Source organism: Erigeron canadensis, chromosome 8, assembly GCF_010389155.1.
Source record: "Erigeron canadensis isolate Cc75 chromosome 8, C_canadensis_v1, whole genome shotgun sequence".
Lineage (NCBI taxonomy): Eukaryota > Viridiplantae > Streptophyta > Magnoliopsida > Asterales > Asteraceae > Erigeron > Erigeron canadensis.
In genome coordinates this window covers 8,211,441-8,235,894 of record NC_057768.1, presented here as the reverse complement: position 1 = coordinate 8,235,894, position 24,454 = coordinate 8,211,441, and the positions used below count along the sequence as shown (strand labels likewise).

Here is a 24,454-nt window from a genome sequence, read left to right as displayed (position 1 = left end):
GATACAATTCACATCATAAAGTTTCTAGTTATATATAAGTTAATTTATTGTCGAACACATAACGAACGAATATGAATGTTTTGTTATTTGTTTTTGAATTGCTAATTATTAAGTTAACTACAGACAAACATGAACCAAAATTTTGTATTACTTGGCAGTTGGCACTCTTAAAATGCCAGAATTACGCATTTACTGGGTTGGGCCGTTCCGGCATAAAAAGGTCTTGCAGTGTGAAATGGGTGGCTTGATAAGTGAGGCATCATGCATGTAAGAAATGGGCCCAAATGAGCAGTTGGACGAATGAAAAGGGTCCAGCGGGGTAACATGAGTATGAGAAATTTTTTTATTATATTTTTTTTTTTTTAAATTGTGTATCGAATATCACAACAGAAGAGTAATTTAGACTATGTTGATACTTGAACATGGGTCTCCCCAAATCTAAGCGTTTATAAAGAGACTTCTTTACTGTTGGGCTATTAACCCAATGATGAGTCATGAGGATTTAAAATTTGCATAAAACACTTTAATTTTTTTTCTTTTTTTTTTATAGCATATTATTCTACTTCTACTATACTACATTACATGTATTCTACATTTCTACTTCAATTACGAGTATTGCATTACGTAGATGCCTTAGAAAATCTATTACTTGTAATCTTGTATGTATATAAGTTCAATTTTTGTTCTAGATTCTAGAATACTTCACTCTGAAGAATAGTTAGATACTAAAATGGCCCATGGATATGCTTATTTCTTATCATTATCCATTGTATTTATAGCATTACTTGTATTTTATAACTTCATTTTCTGTATGATATTTAATATGTTCATGAAATCCGAAAAAGAAAAGGAATTAACCGGTCAACCCGGCCATTTGGACCTACTTTCAATTTTATACATACATTTGGATTTCAGCCCGTTTGAATATGTTAATTACTAGTCTGACCCAAGCAGCCAATTTGGGTTGCATGACAAATAAATTAATCATAACTAAGTTACTAATGTAATAATTTTGTAATGACCAGCTAATCTTTTGGTTGCTTTTAGTTGATTAGATTCAGCTTCTTTTTTTTCTTCATTTTTTTTTAATCCAATTCTGTATTTTGAAGTTTTAGATGATGAAATGAGATTTAGGATTTTATCATCTGGATATCCCTTGGTCATCGAAGAAAGCAACTCATTTAAAAAAAAAAAAATAACAATTAATTTGATATATATAACAAATATTGCAACTTTCTATATTTGCCTCTAGATTTTGAAGTCACAGTTTCATAACTTTGTATTTCGTCAATAAAGATCGTGCTTTCTTTACTTCAAGAATTAGATTAACATGAAATCACGATACCAAGGTTCAATATTTTTTCAAGATATTATTCCTTCTTTTAAAAAAAGTAAAAATAATAATAATAAGAGTGAAAGCCCATACCTAACATTCATGATTGGTCATATTTTGGAAATGTTTAAAATGTAAGGCTTCATTTATCATTTTTTTTTTTATTTAATTACCTAGTTACACAACGAATTGCACTTTAAAATTACAATCAAGCTTTTAATTAAAGCTTAAAAATGGCCGTGAAATTTCAAAATCTGTTCACATATATATGATCGTCATACTTTGAATTTCTAATGACCATACATATACAAATTTTGAAAGTTAAATGACAACATTTTTAATGACAATATTTTGATCAATTTCAATAGTTTGATGGTAATAAAAAGAATACGATAACAAATTTTAAAAGTTCCTTAGGTGACTAAAAAAAAAAAAAACTCATAGCGTAACTTTATACAAAATAAAAAATACGATGCATTATAGGCCTTTGGTAAACTTAAAAGCAAAAGGAAGAGTTACAAGATCTAGTCTATCTTAAGGCCTTGGCCAACGGCTCTTCGTGAGCCTCTTCCTCAACCGTGTCGACGAGAACACCATTGGCAACAAGCTCTTCCAAGGGCTCTTCCTCAAAGCCCTTCGTTGGAAGGAATTGTGAGTACGGGGAGAGATGGGTCCAATTTTGTATAAATTATAATATGTATGTGTGTTTGACTTTTATATAGATTATATTATATATATTTGAGGAAGTGGTAGGATTGGTAGCGAATGAGGAAGAGGTGATTTAGGAGAGAGAAAAACTGATGTGGCAATGGAGATGGTGTCGGGGTTGGCTGTGGCCTAATAGTCACGTCGTGTTGAAGAAACAAAGATGTCATGCGGTCCCATCTTATACAAAGATAATGAAAACAGGACCCCATGAAGGACGTAAGCAAATAAACTTAGAAAAACCATATCGTCATTGAGATGTAATGCACACGTACCGAATGTTTGTGTGGTCGCCTAGGATGGATATTATGGTACAAAAATTGAAAATGGAAAACGTAGGAAACCCGCACAAAACAAGAATAAAACAATTTGTACATACGACTTCTGGTGGTTTGGCAAAGCAAGTGATAAAAGTCGTAATGAAAAACTTACATAGAAAAGGTTTTAAACGTGATGCCATGTATTTGCTTCATAAGGACATTAGCTTCTTTCACTTCATAAAGTATTTAAGATTTTCTCCTTTTTTGCTTTGTTTTTATGATTGATATGATAACTTCAAATGTCTAGAATATTTTGATGGTTTTATTTTGAAATGTTAGATATTATTTGTCTGGGGTGGTTTTGGATACGTCTCGTGAAAATTTGGTCATCCATTTGTGTCATTGACAACGATAATGAATATATATTGAAGAAGTGTGTATTCCTTTCACTTCATAAAGTTTTTAAGATTTTCTTTTTCTTTTGTTTTATAACGTACTGATATATTTCGAATATTTAAAATATTTTGATGAGTTTCTTTTGACATGTTAGATACTCGGTACTTTGGGATACATCCCTTCAAAATTGGTCATCCATTTGTATCATTTGGCAATGAATGATAGAGTGTGTATTCTATTCTGATGATTTGTTGAACATGTCTTAGAAAAACAAACCCAGATGATGCATTATACGATATTTGTCGAACTTGAAAGTTGATAGTTCCGGGATATTCCAAAAATTAATCATTTTACTTTTTAAATATGTACCAAAATGTGATTAATATAAGTTTTATGTACCCATGTGTTAGAATTTCAAAACCTAGCAGCCAAACGAAGCCAGCCACAGACCACCGTCACCTAGTTGAAGATTATGAATTTTATTTTCCAGTTCTATATATATCAGAATTTAAATTCGTGAGAATCCATTCACTATATACATATCTAGTGAATAGTAACAGGCCAAATAGACAATTTGTAACTCATCTATACTTAGCATGTATATTTTGATCCGGGCCGGATATAAACAGAAATGGACTGAATTTTAAAGTTGTACCGAACTGGTTTGCATTGATCCAACTTTCCATTACGTTATTTTCCTAATTTTCGCTTTTGGTTCTTGTTCAAACTTCAAACCAATTAAATTATGTGAACCGAAAGTGATGTGGTTGACGAGAAAGGGAAACAAATAATGGATACCATCAGCCCATGATCTTGGTGATTTTGACACGATTTTGTTATGTGGGCCCCACTAAAGAATTAACTCAAAGAAATACTTGATCTTAATGATTTTTGACAAATGAAAATATATTTATTTTTGTTTTATTATTTTTATATGTTCAAAATTAGATATAAACAAAGTCCTTATACTTGTAATGATAGAAATTTTATATATTCTTCAAAGATGATTGTAAATGGGTTTACAAAACATGGAGATCTAGAGGTTTTGAAGTATAGCGAACAATCTTTTGATGTTCATGTAGCTTGAAAAAGTTCACAATTATAAACCTTTCTAAAATTTAGTTAGCTTTATTTTTTCTCTTGCTTTTTTTTTAATCTGTAATTTAAATATATATTAATTTTTAACTTACAACTATAACGATAGCTAAAAGGATTTTTAGGAGAATAAATTTAGAAGGTATATCATTACTCTATATATGAAATGCTATCAACTTGTAATTTGAAAATTTGTTAGGAACATATATTATAAAAATGTATTATCATTACTCATAAATATATGATTCATTCATTCTTTCCAACTAATTTTTTTAATTATTGTTCATTTTGTATAGTTTAATCTCATGAATAAATGGCATTATTTTTAGCTACTGTCCCACACCAGCCCTTGCAGTTTGCATTCAGTTAAATGCCTTTTTCTTTGCCCTTTTGAATTGAAGACTGGAATTGAAGTAGACACTTTGAAGTTCTCACATGGCTAGCCTTTTTTTTTTTTTTTTATATATGAACCATTTTAATTTGTGCTATCTATTTCATTACATCAATGCTCATAAATTAGATCAAACTTCGAATAGGGGCCGTCGTACAGTTCACAAGATTCAATCATTCAATTGCTGGACAAAGCTCAAAAAACTGACTTTTGAAAAATAAAAGTATATAAAAAAATTATGACTTTTTGAACAGATAAAGTTTAAATAAATATATTTTGTAAATTCTTTATTTTTTACTAAATTTTTTTATTATTATACTATATACTATAATATTTATTTTATATTTAAGATTACCTAGTTATATATAATATCTATCTTCTAGCGGCTTGTCAGTTGTTTTTTTTTTACAATGAAATGAAATGTTATCGTGCAAAATAAAAATACTATGAACAACTGAGTTATAAGATGAAGTAACACTGTTGGGCCCGAAACATATTTGACCATACAATAATCAGCGTTTTCTTTTAAGTTAGATTTTTTTTTATCAGAAAAACTTCTAAAATGAGAAGAATATATACTACAATTTTTTGATATGATTTAAAAATAAAACAAAAATGACTGCAATAATACCTTGAAATTAGGGATGAGAAAGAGAGTAATACCATTGCATATATACCTCCTGACACAGATCGATGTTGATCGCATATACTTCTCGATACATTTTTCAATATTTCTCGATACATTATTTATTAGTACTTTTTCAGGATCGATCGTGTAAACCATCAAAAATAAGCTTTATCTCAACCCCACTTTAAATGCGACACTACTGTTTTTATGTTCAATTTGAAACGGTGTCGGGACAAGATCGCTAGCTAATCCCTGCTTGAAACCCATCGTCCCCAAACTTTAAATTCGCATGTTAGTGAGTTTTTTTTACTAGTCTATATTAGGAAGTAAAAGTTAGAAATAAACCGTTCGAAAAAAAAAAAGTATTTTTTTAAACAAAAGTAATTTTTTTTCAAATTAAGAAAGAAGTAAGAAATAAATTAAACTTTGGGGATTGGAAATAATAAAAAATAACGGCGGGGAGATAACATGGTAAACATTCTTGTAGCTTTTTTTTGATATAAAATCAAAAGTTGTAATCATTCCACTTTAGCCGTCGCAACAATTTTCAAGACAATTCGAAATCATTATTGCCCACATGAGCCTCCTCCCTCTACTAAACCTGTGTACATTAGCGGGACCCACCCTTCAAATCTATGTCTTTCGTTCTCCATATTTATATCTTGTTTTACTCGTATTTCTTGATATTACTTTATTATTATATATTAAAACAAATCTAGCCAATTGTTTAAAACCCAACGGCATTCCGATGTGCTGCAATGATGAGACCAGGGTTCAAGTCTGAGCATGTGAGATTTTACCTTCAATTTAACGTTGTACCTTCTGTAGCGGTTAAATTGGTGGGTTTTTCCCTCCCTATGGTCCTTGACGTCGTGAATCGGTCGCTAATGACTGGCTGCCCATATGAATGTAACGACTAGCCGTCACGTGACACGATCCTTAAAAAGAAAAACTAATCTAATTCTTTTTTTCTTAGACAATTCATTCACCATTTCATCTCAAAAATTATTTTTCTATAAACATGATGTTAAACAATCTAAATAATTACGATCGTTCGATTATACTACAAATAATATTTGATATTTACCAGTTATATTATTATTATATGATGATATTCATAAGTTAACAATTATTTTAAGACATGCATATCAATATTGACATGATGGTACATACCATGAAAAAAAAAAAAAAAAGCTAAACACCAACAAGCTTTTTAGCATATTTTTGTTAATATAAAAATACTTCGGTTATCATCTATCATCTGTAATAAGTAAAAAAGTTTTGTTAGTAACAACTTTTAAGACGATAAGTATTAATTATTATTATTAAAATTATATTCTTTTTATGTAAAAATTTAGGAAAGTGATTTTTGATATATAAAGTATTAATTTTTTTATATATGTTTTTTTTAAAGGTGAATTTCGTTTAAAACTTCATTCACGGGAGGTCTGTTATAAGTTGTTTTAACCAGTGGCGGTACCACATGGGGGCAAAAGGGGCAAATGCCCCCCTCAAAATTTTGTCCCCCTCAAAATTTAGATTTTGTTATTTTTTTTAAATTTTTCTTTGATTTTTAAAAATTTCTTATAGACTTTTAACATTTTAACCCCTTCTATATATATTTTTCACAGATTTTTTTATTTTTGCCCTCTATGGGATTTTTTACTAGTACCGTCTCTGGTTTTAACCGGAATGCGCTAGAGAGTAAAGAGCATTCGAACTAGAAATGTCTATTGTAAATACCCGATGGGAGAAAAACCCTTAATAATCCGCCCGGAGGCATACCAATTAATAGGGTAAACTCCGTTCCCTCTTATTTAATTGTAAGTATACCCAATCCAAACTATCATAAAAAACTTCCAACCTTCGTTCTAATACTTCAACAAAAGAATTGTCTTGAATGAGGAATGTCTTTTTATATGTAATAAGCTTTTTAATATAAAAAAGTTACCAATTCAAGTTTTCGAGAGAGCGATTATTTATCGAGGCGTGTAACACCATCAGGCAAAAAAGTGTAACACAACCAGAGAGTTTTAACTGCAACATCGCCGCTAATACTGCAGGCCCCCATGTTTGTAATGACAAATCTAGCATAAAATAAGTGGGGCCCTGTCAGTAGTGTATATCTAACAACGCCGTCACAATATTAGCGGCAACGTTGTCGCTAATGCCCCGGTCGGGTTGACCTTTTCCTGCTGGTGTAACCCTGTGCCTTATTTATTTCAACATAAAATTGTGAATCACAAACTACTAGAATTTCTGAGTTAGACAGGTGATCACCTCGATTCAACTTACTTGTTGGATGATTGAGTTCAAGACTCTTGTCAATAATTGTTGCCTATTTCACTTTCTTTATATTATTACTATTTAATGATTATTATTATTATTACTTTAATCCTGTCACATAAAGAGGACCTTAACAATACGCTATACTCATCTAACATATGTGTTAGCAGACAATTTATTATAGAGTTGCTTGTAATACCTTTTAGTCTTGTATTGTAATTATTAGAAGTTGAGGGGGTTAAATGGTTATGTTGGTTAAATATATAAACCCCCTCCCCATGTGTAAACCTTAGTCTTTTTGCCCATTTTTATCCGATATTGCTTTCTGCCTCTTTCTCTCTATCGTATTCAAACACACTTTCACACACTAACACACACTTATATATGGCTTGAATATCTATATGATTTCTGTGTTTTACCTGTGGTATCAGAGTGTAATCAGTGAATCTGAACGATCCATGAGCTCCAAGTAGCCTGATTTTGTCTCTAACTTCCAGAAATCTTAGATTTTAAGTTGTACTTTTCACCTAATTTTATTTTTTGTCCTTTTTGTCAAAAACGTGTTTTACTATTTTACGATCAAGGTTGAAACTTTTTGCTATAAATCGCTTTGTTATCATCCGATTAAGCAACCCTGAAAGTTTCTGATCTTGATTCAAACCAACAAAGTCAAAATTTGAATTTTACTTATCAAGAAATTGTCAGGTTTTTGAGCATTTTGGTGGGTCTTTAAATTTGTGTTTCTTAGTGTAGTTTGTTGGTTTCTGTAGATTAGCATAGCATCTTAAAACATTTTCCAACAAACTCTACCTTCTAATTCACTTTACCCAAAACGAAATCATCAAAACATCATTTTTCATTTTTTTTCCGGTATTTCAAGGTCTGAAGAATGTTTTCGGTATTTCATTACGTGACTTGTGTTGGCTAGTGGGACTAACGTATTTGTTCACAAAAACTGAAGAATTTTTTTTTTTTGGTAATCAAATACCTAATTTTTTCAATATTTGTTCTCTTTCATTGCCAAAAAGGGAACAAAACTCTGCCCATTTGAAACCCGTTTTTCGGTTTTTCTACATTAAGAAAAGCAAAGAACTTTGTCCAAGTATTAAATACCGAAGAATTTTTTCGGTATTTGTACTATTTCGCTTCATACTCCTTGGCCAAAACTCTGCCATTTCAAAATAATTTCTTTGGTATTTTCACTAAATACTAAACAAATTTCTCGGTTTGTCAACATAAATCCATACAACAGTGAAATACACTCTCAGTTTCTGTTCATTCCTTACACCAAAGTTCCAGACTGCTTTTCTATATTAAAACCAAAGTATTTTTTTGGTTTTTACTCTCATTCAAATACCAAACTAATTTTTCGATTTTTCAACTATTTGTCCAAAACACTTGACTCAATTCCAGTCTATCAACTTCTTTTTTAATATGTCGAACAGAGAAGCTCTATCTTTAGGTTCAGACACTAGACCTCCAGTTCTCTTTGAAGGATCATTTTTCCAATGGAAAGAACGATTCACCGACTTTATTGACCGCCATGCTTTGGGTGAACTCATTCTGAAATCTCTCGAGGAAAGTCCAGGGGTGTTCACGCAGAAGGATTCTGATGTTATCCTGACTCCTTCTCAATATAATGCATCTTAGAAGGAGAGAGCTCAAGCCGACAAACTCTCCAGGTCATTTCTTCTACAAGCTCTTACTGATGACATCTTCACTAATGTTGACTCCTTCAAAACTGTTACAGCCATTTGGGATGAACTTACCAAACAGATGGAAGGATCCAAGACGACGTCAAAGCAAAGAGTGAAGAATATTTTGAACCGGTATGAGAACTTCAAACAGAAAGAAAATGAACCCCTAAATGAAGTATATACAAGGTTTTGCAATGTCATCAATGAACTTCGCAAGAACAAGATCAACAGAGAAAACAATGAGTTGAATATCAAATTTCTCAACAATCAGGATGAGTATTGGCAGAAGTATGCTAAGATGATCTCTCAACACCAAGACATTGATGAAATGTCAATTCATACTCTGGTTGAAAAACTACAAGATAATGAAGAAGATGTTATCAAAAGGAGAGAAAAGAAAAAGGGTATGTTCTCAACTTCTTCTGATCCACTTGCTCTAGTTGTTGAGAAGAAAAACTCAAAGAACAAAGTTGTTCATGTATATGTCTCTGGTTCCGATGAAGAAGATATTATCGATGAAGAAGATATTATCGATGCTGACCCTGACATGGAAGAGAAATGCAGAAAGTGATATTGGATAAAAATGGGCAAAAAGGCTAAGGTTTACACATGAGGAGGGGGTTTATATATTTAACCAACATGACCATTTAACCCTCTCAACTTCTAATAATTACAATACAAGACTAAAAGGTATTACAAGCAACTTTATAATAAATTGTCTTCTAACAAAATGGAAAGCAAACCCTTTAGGCCATTGACAAGAGTCAAACCAGCGTGAGAGATGTTAGCTATTTATCCGTTGCTGCATTTTAAAAAAAATTACATCGGTAAAGTGGACTACAGGCCAAGGTGAATTAAAAATTAAAATCATTTCCCTATTAGAAAACCATGCATAAAAATGAGCTAGAAACAATAGACAGAAATATATATATATATATATATATATTTCAAGAGGGGTGAGAATATAAGGCTGTCGGGTATTTAAGCTTAGGTGTAGAACATTCACATATTGTTTTTTTAATCCATAAAAATCATGGGACCCATGCATTTATTCATTAAAAAAGGAATAATAAAATATTAGTATGTAAGGAGTTCCACACCTAAGCTTAGGTGCCAAACAGCCTAATATTCTCTTTTCTCATATTTCAATTCATCACTAATACTTCTAGCTACGTGTTTGTATGAAGAAGCTAGACACATCAAGGTCTCGCCGCCATCGTTATATTTTGCTTAAGTTTACCATGGGCCAACTTGCTTAGGTTTTAACTATGGGTGAATTCGATATGCAATTTTCTTAATTATTTGAATGGAAGGTGATAACTCTACAATACGAAGTAATATTTAGGCACCACAACAAACATATTATGTTTTATTGCACAGTTTATTGTGGATAGATAAAATAATGTCATGAATTTATCACTTCCTTATCTGAATATATAAATTTTAGAGCAATAAACAGTTGTAACTATATGCGACTGTCACCCATTTTTACAAATGTCTATTTGTCATTTAAGGATGTTTGGGATTGTTTTTCTACAAACTTACAAAATGAAGGTGATATCTCTCGGCTTAAAAAGAATCGATTATTTCTATTAAAATAAGAAGATTGACATGAGTTTTATATAATTATGTTATTGTTATTGCTTGCTTTCCGCATAAAAAATTTCAGAAAATAAACAAATATTTAATGGTACGGATAAAAATAAAAAACCGAAACACCCCTTAATTAGCTCGTTGTACTTGTATACAAAGCAATAGCTAGAGACGACAAAATCTCTAGCTAATACATTCAAATTGCAACTTCACGTTCTGACAGATTTTTATTAGCTAGGCTTTACAAAATAGATGAGGCAAAGTTGCACAAAAAGATGATTCAAAGTACCAAAAGCAAATACAAATTATAACCACGTACTTCAATTTATAGACGTACAAATTAACAAATTAAATTAATCGACAAACAAAAGTTCAACTGGCCGGATTGTCACTTTTTAATTACTTGCTCCTCATTTAGATCTAGAGGAGTTGATTTGCTTGGCCGGACTTCATGTTCAAGTGTACGTCATTTTAGTACGACAAGTCAGGTGTTATTGAATATTGGGTATCCACAATAAATCAATAATAATATATATCCAAGCGATCGAGTAATATATATGTACGTGCGTACGTAGACCCCGATCCATAATCGCGTTTCCTCGTTTACCATGCATCTTAAAGCTAGAAAAAACACTTGAAGAAATTAAGGAAAAATCTTTAAATGATTTTAACTCAAAACCTTTTCTTTTCACGATCATTTTCCCAAAGAAATACATATCAATGGTCTCATCTAAAATTAATATACCAATTAAGTGTCAAAGTTTTGCAAGTACATTAATAATGTACGTACTTTGTCATAATTTCTTCGATGACAGATGCAGTAGTTCCTTTTACACAGGTTACATAAAAAGCAAAAGAAGAATTAATTAATGAAACTGAACATAAATAATCACGTGCCATGAAATCACATCAAAATATATATATGGAAAATGAGTTATAACTACTTATAGATATAATAATAATAATAATAATCCATGATCCATAACTAACATACTTCCATAATTAATTAGCCATATAATTACATGCATGATTATTAACTACTTAATCCATGATTAATTAACTACTAATCAGTTAATTATAATATCCATAATAAGAGTTCAAGCTCAACTCAAGTGAAGTCCTGCCATCAGAATGAAACCAATTGCCACCATTATGATTATTATATATATCATGATGGATGCCGCCGCCGTTGCTGGTGGTGGTGGTGGAGCCACCGTGGATTGGAAAGAGAGGAAGTGTCTCAATCTCACTAGACAACTCTCCTTCATTGTCCACGTCATCATATTCATCTTGGGCTTCATTACCCGGGTTCATCTTGTCTATTTCGACCCATGACCCGAAATCATGGAATGCACTTCCTCCGGGTGATATAGAGCACTCCTGTATTAAAAAGTGCATTAAGTTATTCATTATTGTTGGGAAGTTTGAATATAAAATATACTTGTATGTTTTAATGTAACTTTTGTATGAAATGTGTAGTACTATACCCTGAAACTCTTTTCAACAGAACCATGGCCATAGCCAATAGGTATGAATGTTTGAGAGGTAGAACCACCTTCTACAAAATAATAAATAAAGTACACAACTAATATTAGATAGAAATCAATCTTAAAATTTATTCATATATATATATATATACATGTAAATATCTATATGATATAGTAGTGTACTAGTTATCATAAACTACTTTCAAATGATTTATTTCAATATGAAACAACATTAAACCCCAATGCACAAACAAGTGACAACTATTAAAAAAAAAAAGTAACAAACTTTTGATTATTTGAACTCACAAACACAACTACAAGAAAAAAAAAAACTAAAAAAGTTGACGTCATGCAAATCATTAGAAATACTCAAAAAAAAGTGATGATCAAATTAAGGTATAATTAAAAAATGTACGTATAATAAAATAATGAGTTCAGAAACACAATCCCAAAGCACACACACACATATAAGAAATATATATATATATACCGAGTGGAGAGATGTGATGAGTGTTGTAAAGTTTGTGTTGCTGTGTTTGGCTATAGAGATAAGGAAGGTGGTGGTGGTGGTGATCGGGAAATGGGGTGGTGGTCAGTGGTGGCGGTGGAGGAGGAGGTTGTACTACTAGAGATGGGGTAAAACGTTTCTTTTGTCTTTCACGAGCTTTATGGTTTTGAAACCAATAAAACACATTCTTCCCTTCAATTTTGCCAAAATGTCTTAACCGGGCAGCTATTTTTTGAATTTGGTCAGCAGTTGGTGATCTTATTCCATTGTTGTAGTAAAGTTCTTTAAGGATTCTAATTTGGTCACTTGTGGGTGTCCACCTTGTACTACTTTGTCTACATAGATAACTACTATTGTTCATAATGTTAGTGTTTTTGTTGGCTAAATTATCTTGTTGTTGTTGGTGGTGGTGATGAGTAGTTTCCATGGTTTTTAAAAAAAAAAAGAAAAAAAATGCTTAGTTTAATTATTTGAATGAAATAAAAAGAACGAGTTAAGAAAAAGAAAAAGTAATGCATGAGTGAAAATGTTATGGTAAGAAATGTGGAGTTTATAAAGAGGGAGAGTGGCACATGGATGTAATAGGGTCATAGGAGGAGAGAATCAGAAAGCATATCTGGAAGAGAAGGACTGAAGTTGACAGAGTGTGATTTTTAAGAAAAAAAAAGGCAAAAGGAACAAAAAGGAGTTTTGTTCAAGCTTTGGATGAAAAGTGTTTTTATTTTTGTGTGTAAAGTGTTTCTCATTCTAAACCTTTTTGTTTCTTCTGTTACCACTTTATTCATGTACACTTCACATTTCATTCACTTATTTTCACATAAATGTTTACCTTAATAAAATAGTAACAGATCTCATCAATAATTCATTTCAGATAAGTTATCAACTTATCATCACTTAAAAAGGTTAAAATCAAATTAGCCCCTTTGCAGATCAATAATTGCTTAAACGGTTAGCATGTATTTTTAAATTTTAATGGCATTTGTCGAATACAAATCACTTTTTACCATCTTGCAAAGATACAAGTACATATATTCAAATCAAATTAAAGTACGAGTAGTTTAACTGGATCATATCCTGTTACGTTCAATTATAAATCCACATAAAAAATTAGTAATTAAGTAATTATATAGAATAGCTTTAACATAGCACTAATATTTGTATTCGTATAATTATATGTTGTTTATCCTATTTATTAAATTAACTTAGAAAAAAAAAATTTTAAGAATCATACAAACTCTAAAATTATATATTGGATCACATGTATTTTTGTTCATTCACATGTGAAATGATATAAAAAAACTATGTTGTAGAATAAACTTTTTCAAAAAACTTTCAACTTAGGCTTTAGTGAACTTTTGAATAAATATGTTCATGTTTTTGTTCACATGTAAACAAACGGCTATATATAAGGTTTTGAAAAAAAGAAATTCTTCTACAACATATAATTTTTATAACGTTTCACATGTGAATGGGAAAAAAAAAGCATGTAATCCAATACATAATTTGAGAGTTCTCAAGGATATTAAAAAAAATGAATTTTTCAAAATAAGAGTCCCAATAACATATATACTTCTAATAACACCTATCTTAGATGCTACCAAGGCAAAGTCCTCTAATTATTTTTAACCCAAACATATAATTTTTAAATCTAACTTATGTGCCAAGCACCCATGTTTTCCTTATTGAAATTTAAGAGAATACATAGTAACAAAAGAATGAATGTAAGCTACAAAATGGTATGTAACTTTTGGTTGTGTTTTTAAGTATCAATTGGGATATAAATACTTTGATTCATGCTAAAGGAATATATTCTTTTGTACTTGTTGAATTCCTCATGGACAATTCTGTATTTAGGATAACTTGTAGGCTAGCTTGTAGCCCCATGTCCATTTTTTGTAAATTTTATTGTAGTGAGATTTACATTTCAATTCCGATCGCCCCTTTGGGATTGGTCATAACTCACAACTACCCCTTTACTCAGGGTCGCTTGATTCTTTCTTTTTATTTTTGCTTTATGTCCATTACTTTAACAATGACAAATGACAATCATGTTGACGGGTTTATATGACTCAACTCAGATCTAACCCAATTAATAATTGTGTTAAAAAGTTAAACCCGACACCAAGCCACTTAAGAAACGGGTAGTGTTATATATTCGTGTGAACTCGTTAAACTCATGTTAAATTAAATTCTAGGCCAACATTCGTTTGAATATTCTTAACTTGATTGATTAGATGCTCTACTACCCTGAATTATTAAGGATATGATATAATTACTTGATTGATTTTAAATACTCTACTACCCTGAATTATCAAGGATATGATATAGTTACTTGAACTCTTGTAATAAACTTGTTATTGTTAATCTTTTTATTATCAAGACCCATTTGGCCTCCACCCTATTTTGTTTAAATTGTGTCATGTTATAGGCTGTAGCGGTTGACAAATGACCGAACTTAAAAAACTAATTTACGATTCTCAAATTAAATTGAAATTAGTGACATACTTCTTCATATATCAAACTTCAATTCTAAAAAAAACTTGAACCCAATACCTCAAAATCTCAGGTACCCCTTATATCAAGTCATCTATTGATGATTTGTTACCAATTATTATCCTCAAATAGCAACTATTGTAGTTTGAACAAAGTCAAATGGCTTGGGTTGTTTTAGATTAATCATCGAAGTAGTTGGCACGATTCTAGCTTTAAAAGTTTTGAAGGATTTTAACTGTGAGTAAGGGTGAACTGAATTTTTGGTATATATAGAAAAAGAAACTGCATGTGATAGCTCATAAAAAAGTTTTTCATTTCGTATATTATGTGATTATTGGGTTTTCAATTCTCTTTACATTCGAGGATATTGTAATTGTGCTTCATGTAGCTAGAAAGGTATTTTTGGTTTAAATACGTTTGGAACTTTTTGAAAGAAAAAAAAAAAAAACTTTTTGAAAGAAAAAACTTTTCACGTGGAGTTAAAATGCAATAAATCTTAACTGATTCTCACGACTATAAAAGAGGTCTATGTGTATATTATAGCAGGCGCCCCCAAAAATAAATTCCACACTATGTAATCATATGAGTGTGTCGTGAAAATCAAACTTTATGCTTCTTTGTCGGACGCTAAATAGCAAACGTAAATATTCAACAAGTTGCAACATTTTACCATTATTGTTTGGAAATAAAATATACTCGTAACTAGTTTGAAGAGTGGGGATGTGAGACGACGGAATAAAAGAATGCTAACATTTTATTTTAATAAAAATACTAAATAAAGCCTTTAAGATTTTATTTAACGTTTATAAATGATTATATATTTTTATATTAAAAATCCATTTCTGAATTTTATGGTAAGTATACAACTAATTAATGCACCTCACCGAAGGTCTTTAGAATTTCATTTAGCAAAACCCTTATTTTAATATTATTTGTAGTGCCAACTCATTTTTTTAAGCCTAATCATCATAAATATTTAGTTCGACCCATTATTTGGAAACTCATAAATTAAATTCACATTATACACGGTAGTGATAATCAACATGTAATACGGTGACTAAATTTAAATAATTCAAATTTAAAATTGTAAATGAAGTTCATAGTTTGTAATGAATTTTTAATGTTTTGTTGAGTAATATGCACAATTATATTTTTAAAAAAAAATCTATACCATAAAAAAATATTTTATTATCTATAAATATTTATATTTCATTAGTCATTCTTTAAACATATTTAACGTGTATCATATATTAATAAAGTATAATTTTATTTGTTGCATCAGTTGTAATCAAACTGGCTTTTATACCATAAATTATGAATAATAATGTAACTATCTGTTATTATATTTTTCATATTTATGTTTTTAGTCATTCTCGCACAACGTGTGAGTTTAATCTAGTTTATCAATATTCAAATAGTAATTGAATTGTATCAAAAATAATGATCCCTACACAACTATTTTTAACCATACACAACACTGTATGCATTACACAATTGTACAGTACAATCATATAATGCATACATTGTTGTGTATGGCAAAAACATGTTGTGTATGGATCACCTCCCAAAATTATATAATTGTACACGTACTACGTCATAAAGTTTTTTGTAAATGAGAGTAAAATGAACTAATTAATAAAGAAACATAACTTAAATTAAAATAGATATATTAAAAATTCATTACATTTTTATTATACTAAAGGTACAGTTGCTTTAATAACTTATCGACCAATCACATCTTTCGATTTTATTAAGCTGACTTTTATTTACAATTTTTAATTACTTTAATTTACATTTTTTTTTTCACCACAACTTTGACTTTTCACCTAATAATTTTAATAGAATAAAAAAATAATAATAGCTAATATATATTCGATAGAATAATAGCTTAATATTTATCCAATAGAATAATAGATGATATATATTCTAATAACTTATCGACCAATCACATCTCTCAATTTCTTAAAGTTGACTTTTGCTTTCAATTTTGACCTTAATTAATACTTTTTTGTTTTACATCACACTTTTTACTCAACAATTTTAATAATATAAAAAAATAATAGCTAATATATATCCGATAGAATAATAGCTTAATATCTATCCAATAGAATAATTGCTGATATATATCCTATAGAATAATAACTGATATATATATCCAATTATATGTTTTATCATACGTATATATAAATAAAATTAATGAATTAAAAATAAATAAAATATAATGTAAATATGTTAAGACTTTAAAAGTAATTATACTATTATTTTTAATTGAAGTTTTTTAGTAATTATCATGACGCATATAAGAAAAATAAAGCATAAAATATTAATAATAATTTTTTAAAACTGTTCTTATTTTAAAACTGTTCTTATTTGATTGTTCCCCTATATAGGGTAACACTCCAGTGAGAACAGTCTTAAAATAAGAACGGTGAGAACACTTAAAAAACATCATTTTGATGCATTAAAAGTCCATAAAACTAACATAGTGCTTAACTAATTATCAATATTTAAGTGTATAACAACACATTGGCTTGTCAAAATCAAGAAAATCATGTTTTTTGTTTTGTGCATCCATCTTGGATACATATTCTTCAAAATAATGCATCCACCAAAAAACTTGATTTTTTCAATTTTCACGGATCAATCTGTTGTTAAACACTTAAATAATGATACTTAGTTAAGCACTATGTTAGTTTTATGGACTTCTAATGCATCAAAATGATGTTTTTTAAGTGTTCTCACCGTTCTTATTTTAAAACTGTTCTTATTTGATTATTCCCCTATATAAGGTAACACTCCAGTGAGAACAGTCTTAAAATAAGAACGGTGAGAACACTTAAAAAACATCATTTTGATGCATTAAACATCCATAAAACTAACATAGTGCATAACTAATTATCATTATTTAAGTGTTTAAACTATAATAAACTAGATTATTGTCCCGCGTAATACGCGAGATAACATATTTAATTAGTGACAAGTTATCGTTTCACAATATCATACATTGACAACCATATATAAAAGATGTTGAAAATAGATTAATTAGTATCATGGTGCCAAAGTTGTAAATTAATTAGTATCTTGTTGCTAATGTATGTCTTTATATAGAAAAAAAAACATAAAATTTGATGATTTAATGTTTCAATAAACAATTAGTAACACTTCAAATTATTGTGTCAAGTGATAGTTTGAAATTCAATATAAACAGATTTTTTTAGCGGAATATAAATAAGAGCTCTATATGGATTTGACTTCTCTTTAATTAGTGTAACTATATTAGTCATTTTTTATAATTTTCACGTAGTTTAATGTTTATATAAATATACATATAAAGAAAATTTAACAAAACAAAAGTAGTTAGCATTTAAACCACGCATGTCTGAGATGAAACCCAATATTATTGAAAACCCTCTTAATTATCCACTCATATAAACTTCAAAAGTGTGATTTATACCCTGATGGATTTCCTTAAGGTTTAAGACCTTGCCAGTAGCTCACCTTTTGAAAGTTTACTTTTTGTGTTTATAGTTAACCTTTTGAAATTTTTAAAATTAATTTCACATCAATATATTGAGGTTTCGGATTATGTACTAATAGTTAAATTTTTAGAAATTTTCAAAATATTTTTTTAAAATCATGGTTGAATTGTATTATTAATATTAATAATATTTGAAGCAAATATTGGATTTATGTAACAAATTTAAAAACTAAAATATTTAGGAAATTAAAATCTTAAACTTTTAATTTTTACTTTAATTAAAATAACTTATGTAAAAGCAAATTATAATACAATAATTAAGATTTGAAAGTTCATAATATAATCTTATAAGAGACCCTAAATTTCAACTTCTAGATTTATTAGGAAAAACATATAATTAATAACTTATTAAAAAGTGTCAAATAATAAGTTTTTCAATTTGATAGAATCAACAACATAAGCAAATGTTAATTAAATGAAATAAAATATTTCAATTGGTTAATAATTATTTAAGAAAATCGTATTTTTGTATATATAAAAGTAAAATTATATTTTCTGTATATTACGCGAGACAATATAAATATGCGAAATAAATACAATAAGTTTTAAGAATAACATAATTATTAATTATAGATAAAACATGTTAAATACAGTTGTATTGTTAATTAAAGTTTTATTTGCATCAAAAATGGCTAGTAAGATATATAAATTTTGGTATAATGACAATGTAATGCTAATACATCTAATACTGGTGAATATAGTAATATTCAAAATTGCTCTTTAGTGTAGCTGTTTTCTATAATATGTTTGTTATATATTTGTATAATGACGATATAAAAGTAAATATAAACAAAATGTTTTATCTACTATAATTAAATTTCAAACCAACTCATTTAGGTGGGTTGACCACCATGATATCATTGAGAGTCTGTTGTCTTGAGGGACGCATATTCAATTCTTGTCGTGGATAAGACTGATAATGATAGCTAATCATCGATGCAAAAAAACTCAACATTGAGGTTTCGTAAATACCAATTCGGTACACGGGATCAAAGGGTTCCCTTCGATCTACCCTGTGATTTAAATGAAATTTCAAAAAACATATTATCTTCTTATTTATATAAAATCAAATACTCAATTATAAATCTTAAACTACATTATGTATCTATTTAATAAAATAACATATTTATTTTATGTGTTTTGTTCGAATAATCTAACTTCCAATAATAAATTAGACAATCTAACTTCCATATTTTTGTGTTTTGTTCTAGTATTTTTCCGTATTTTATAACTCTTTTTTTAATTTTTTTTTCTTGTAATATTTTGTCAAAATATAAAAGGTAATTGTTCTTGCATTGAAATTTAAATATGCGTACGAAATGAAACTAAGTTAATAAAAAAATTTAAGGCTTTTATCAAACTTATTATGTTTTTATAATTATGTATCAAGTATTCAATCTCTCTATGTAACTAAGAGATGATAGTTTCATAGGTGACATTTTTAGTTTTTTGTCACATTAGATTTTTAATGAGGTGTCATATTTTCCATTTAAATTGTTATATCTATGTTGCCATGTACAATCTTTATCATCAATTTTGATCATAATCATTAATCATAATCCTAATCATTAATATTTAATTTTCCATTTTATATATAAGTACAAAGATTATATACATTATACTACTTTTTTTAGTTAATTCAATGATAGTTATCTTTTATCAAATAAGATTGTTTATTATATTATGTTTATTTTTTGAAAAGTATTTATTATATTATATTTAATAATTATATATCATGAGAAAGACTTTTATGATTTAAATATTTATGTTTCATTAGTCTTGCTTTTATACTTGGCGTATATAATATATTCATAAACTATAAAAAAAATTTATCGGTCGTAATCTGATAGTACTTTATATTACCATAACTATGAATAATAATGTAACTATCAATTATTGTTTTTATATTTATGTTCTCAATTATCTCACACAACATACGAGTTTAATCTAGTATCTAGTATATATAGTGAATGACATGCTTTTTCTTTTATTAATAAATTAATAGTTATCTATATTAGTTAAATAATAGTCGGATAATCTAAAAGACCTTTAATGTATATAATATAATTGTAAACGATTTGATAACTTAATAATACGGTTACAATATAAACTAATATATGCATGAGTATATATATATAAGTTCATTATGTTTACACATTACATTGATCGATCGATCTATGGCTTCTTATATTTTTATTAAATATACAAAATTTAATTATTTCAAATACAAGGACTAATATTGTGTTTTCTTAATATTAGTGATTAAATATTAATGGTGGAAACTGTAAATTAGTGATGGAAAACAAAAAAGTGTAAATTATCCAAAGTAGATCGACTAATGTTGTATTTACTTAATATTAAATTTGGTAATTGTACTATTATTTAGATCTAAAGGTTGTAATCAAAAGTTTGAATTCATCTAACGGTCCTTGTTTTTCCATAAAAGAATTTAGCACCTTGTTATATATATATTGGTAGATTAACATATAATATTGATAACCCGTAAGTCTATGTATTAAACACGGGCCTATATCTAGTAACTTATGACTATTTTTTAACCATTAAGATAAGATATCATACTCCTATCGAATGCATCATGCATGGTGTAAGAGAGTCTCATTCTCCTTTTCAACTTTTGAGATTTTGGGCTATTTCTTTGATATCGACGTTACCATCATTATTTATCGTTTCCTTATGTCATTTCTCTTTCTTTCAAACCAAATTTTCGAATTGATATATACTTACTTTCATGCATATATACATAAAAACTATCACTTATTTATAACATTGAAATCAACTCACTTAAATGAATAATTAGTAGCTGGTGATTGGCGTGCCTAGCTTAATTTATTTTAAGGAGTAAGGAACAATGAGCAAAGTTGTAGTTGGTAAGTAGCATCGACAAAAATTGACAAGTTGGTTCCATCATACCCCCTCCATCAACTCTTTTTAGCAAGTTTGCATCCGCTCTTTTTGGCATTTAGCATCGGCTATTTTTGGCCGACTGTAGTAAACGTTGGAAGCTTATTGTTACCTTTTTTTTTAAATTCTCAAGACTACAAATTTTTGGCTCAACACCATACAAATTGGTAAGATTTGACAAAAATTGACAAGTTTTTGGCTCGACATGTGGCAAAATCTTATTGGCTAAAAAACTAGTCAAAACTTGTCAATTTGTCAGATATTGGCACCGTACCCTCGCCCCTAAGTGTTTAACTTGAAACTTATGGTAAGTCTTTGACAATATAGTTTTTCTCTTGGATGAGTTTAATTCAGGGAATCGGCTCGTCCAGTAGACTTTCTATCATGTATTTGATAAAAACAACTTATGCCAGATCTTTCGATATTTATGAGTATTTCAGAGCTTTCAAAAAAAATTATTGATAACATAGTGAAACATTATTTGATGATCATTTGAAGATGCTCTTAGAATACCATATCATAATCATTAATACAAAATATCAAAAGTTACTTTGGGTTAATTATTTTGGTCAAGATCTTGCACAAAAGGTGACCACATATGTGAATAGGCATGGGCGTTGCTTCAAAAACTCTAGTCTATATACACGTCAGTCAAATCATGAAACATATAATCATAACACTTGGACTTGAGACGGGATCAAGAAAAGTATGTGCCCACTCTTTCAACCCTAAATCTTTTACCTTTTATTTGGATTTGCTTCTACTCCATCCTTATATTATACATGACAAAAATATATATATCAAGTAAAGTAATAACCAATAAAATGAAGTTATAAGAGCTATATATGCTGCAAGCAGCCTATATTCATACCTCTTAGATACGTAACTTTCCCTCTAGTCTAGCTCAAAGTCGATTCCTCCGACTTTGTAAGATATAGGTATGTATAATGTGACATACATATATAGGACTTATGGTTAAATCACAACTTCTCAACGATTGTTGCAAAGTTTATTGAATAATGTATGATATGCCAGGTTAATAATCTTTTAATCAATTAACTTTGATCATACAATAATCGTTTTAATCACTTAACGAGGATTGATCCCTCGCACAGGTAAATCCTGTGGTGTCTCACTGCTTAATCCGTAAATCATGGACAAAGCGTTCCTAAAATCCTACTCTGACTTCAAATTGAATATTGTTACAACACATAAAGAATCCCATCTCAGTATCTCACGTACTCAAATCATTCTCGTAAACGTCTTTTTTTAAATCTATATAAGAAGAAATTTTTGCTCAAAAATAAATGGCTAGAAGTGATATATAAATGGCATATTTCAGATGGGTTATATCAAAAGTCCCGAGTCCCGATCCCGGTACCGGGAAGTGGTACCGAGTCCCAAGTGGGATCGGGACCGGTATTAGAATTTGATGGTTTTCGGGATTGGGACCGGGACGGGACCGGAAAAATCCCGTGAACTACGGGATTTCCCGGTACCGTCCCGATCCCGACTTATTTGGGACCGGGACTGGTACCACATTTTAGGGATTTTCGGGACCGGTACCACGCCCATCCCTATTAGTATAGAGTGGACCTCAAATTAATTCCTCACAAAAAAGCAACTGTTAAATTAGGTATTAATTGAGAATCAAGATCAATCTGGTTAATTTGCTTTGGACCACAGGTGCTCCTCAAAGTTTCAAAGAATTTTTTAAGCATACATCTTAATGTGTCAAACTGTCTATTACACATTCTTCTTCAGTTGACTTAAATCTCATTTAAGAGCTTGTTCAACAGGACCACCACTCTCCATTCTTGGACCAAAGTTGATTCTTTTTACTTCAGAATTTTAACTTATGAACTGGGGTTGTTTTCTTATAATGTCAGTCCAACCAAATTCATTTATTAAGGTTATTTACAATATGTCTAACCAAAGTTAATGTTTCAGTCCTTTTATATATATATATATATATATATGTATCATAAACTTTGCAGCATTCTCATGTTTTTCAAGGAAAGTTGGAAACTAAGTTTACCTTACTTTGTGCATTGTGTTTATTACAAATTAGTTAGTCTTATAGACATAGTTTTCATGTAATCATTTTTTTTTTTCGATTGTTTTCTTACAGTACAGATTGATATAACTCGCTTGGATTCACTATGAAATTTCAAGTCATACTATAACAGGAAATTAATATGGACTACTAAACAGCTAAAATCGGATTAATTGTTGTAAAAATCAGGTTGCAACAGATTAGGGAAGGGGGTAGTTTGAGGAATGGAATACGGGTCCATCATCAGTCGCCCACCCCACCGACCGGTTCCACAACCGACGTGAATAAAAAACACGTGAAAATATGATTAAAGGGACATGGCGTGATTCAAACCTCAAACCTCTGCTTTTATCTTGTATGTCCCAATCACTAGGCTATCATCATAGAGACAAGATAGTTAAAAAGGATGAATCATATAAATGAACATGTTAAATTGTCCATTGTAGAAAATACAAAGAAAGACGAGATTCTTAACAATTTATAAGAACTAAATTGAAGATAAAAGATTTGATTTATTAGTGGAAGAATGAAATATTGGAACTCATGTCATCAGTAACCGATATTGGAGACCATTGTTTACACTAGACAATCCATGGAGCTTACCCAAAAATCTTGATTGATGATTAGATTGGCATGGAACAATTTATTTTAGATAATAAATATGCCGGGGGTTACTAACTTCAAAACAGTAAACCTGAAGCTATATACCAAACTGTTTGTCTGACTAGGAAGATTCAATTCTGAAACCTCCTACAGGAACACTCCAGACTGTCCTAAATGATTGTTTGGGTAGGAAGATCAAAAATGATAACCACGTAGAAGATGACTATCGATCATTTGGGACTAAAGAATAGTTTATCCCAAAATAGGACTTGGTAAAAACGTTATAATTTTTCGTCTATAGAAACAGAAAAATAAACTGCACATGAGATGGATGTTATTTGATGCTAAAACTGAAACAGCCAAGAACACGAAGATACAAGGTCATGTAAGCAAATCAAAGCGAAACTGACCTTAACATAGCGAAAATTAATAGCAAATCAAAGCGAGGAACTCAACCACAGTA

At 29.6% G+C, this 24,454-nt stretch overlaps 1 protein-coding gene across 1 annotated transcript; it reads right to left on the bottom strand.

The window, feature by feature from the left end:
• Positions 1-11,386: 11,386 nt before the first annotated feature.
• Positions 11,387-12,761, bottom strand: LOC122580409 (protein WUSCHEL). Its single transcript, XM_043752675.1, has 3 exons — positions 12,362-12,761; positions 11,872-11,942; positions 11,387-11,764 (listed from the first exon to the last, which is right to left on the bottom strand). The coding sequence occupies exons 1-3, from the start codon at positions 12,738-12,740 to the stop codon at positions 11,456-11,458; spliced, it is 759 nt and encodes a 252-aa protein (XP_043608610.1). The 5' UTR covers positions 12,741-12,761; the 3' UTR covers positions 11,387-11,455.
• Between the last annotated feature and the right edge of the window lie 11,693 nt (positions 12,762-24,454).

Bases quoted from the DNA above. Each gene is read 5' to 3' on its own strand.
- LOC122580409 (XM_043752675.1), bottom strand. From the start codon at position 12,740: ATGAACAATAGTAGTTATCTATGTAGACAAAGTAGTACAAGGTGGACA. The intron at 11,943-12,361 runs GTATATATATAT...ATTATTTTGTAG, and splicing joins TCATCACATCTCTCCACTCG to AAGGTGGTTCTACCTCTCAA. The intron at 11,765-11,871 runs GTATAGTACTAC...TTTTTAATACAG, and splicing joins CTGTTGAAAAGAGTTTCAGG to GAGTGCTCTATATCACCCGG.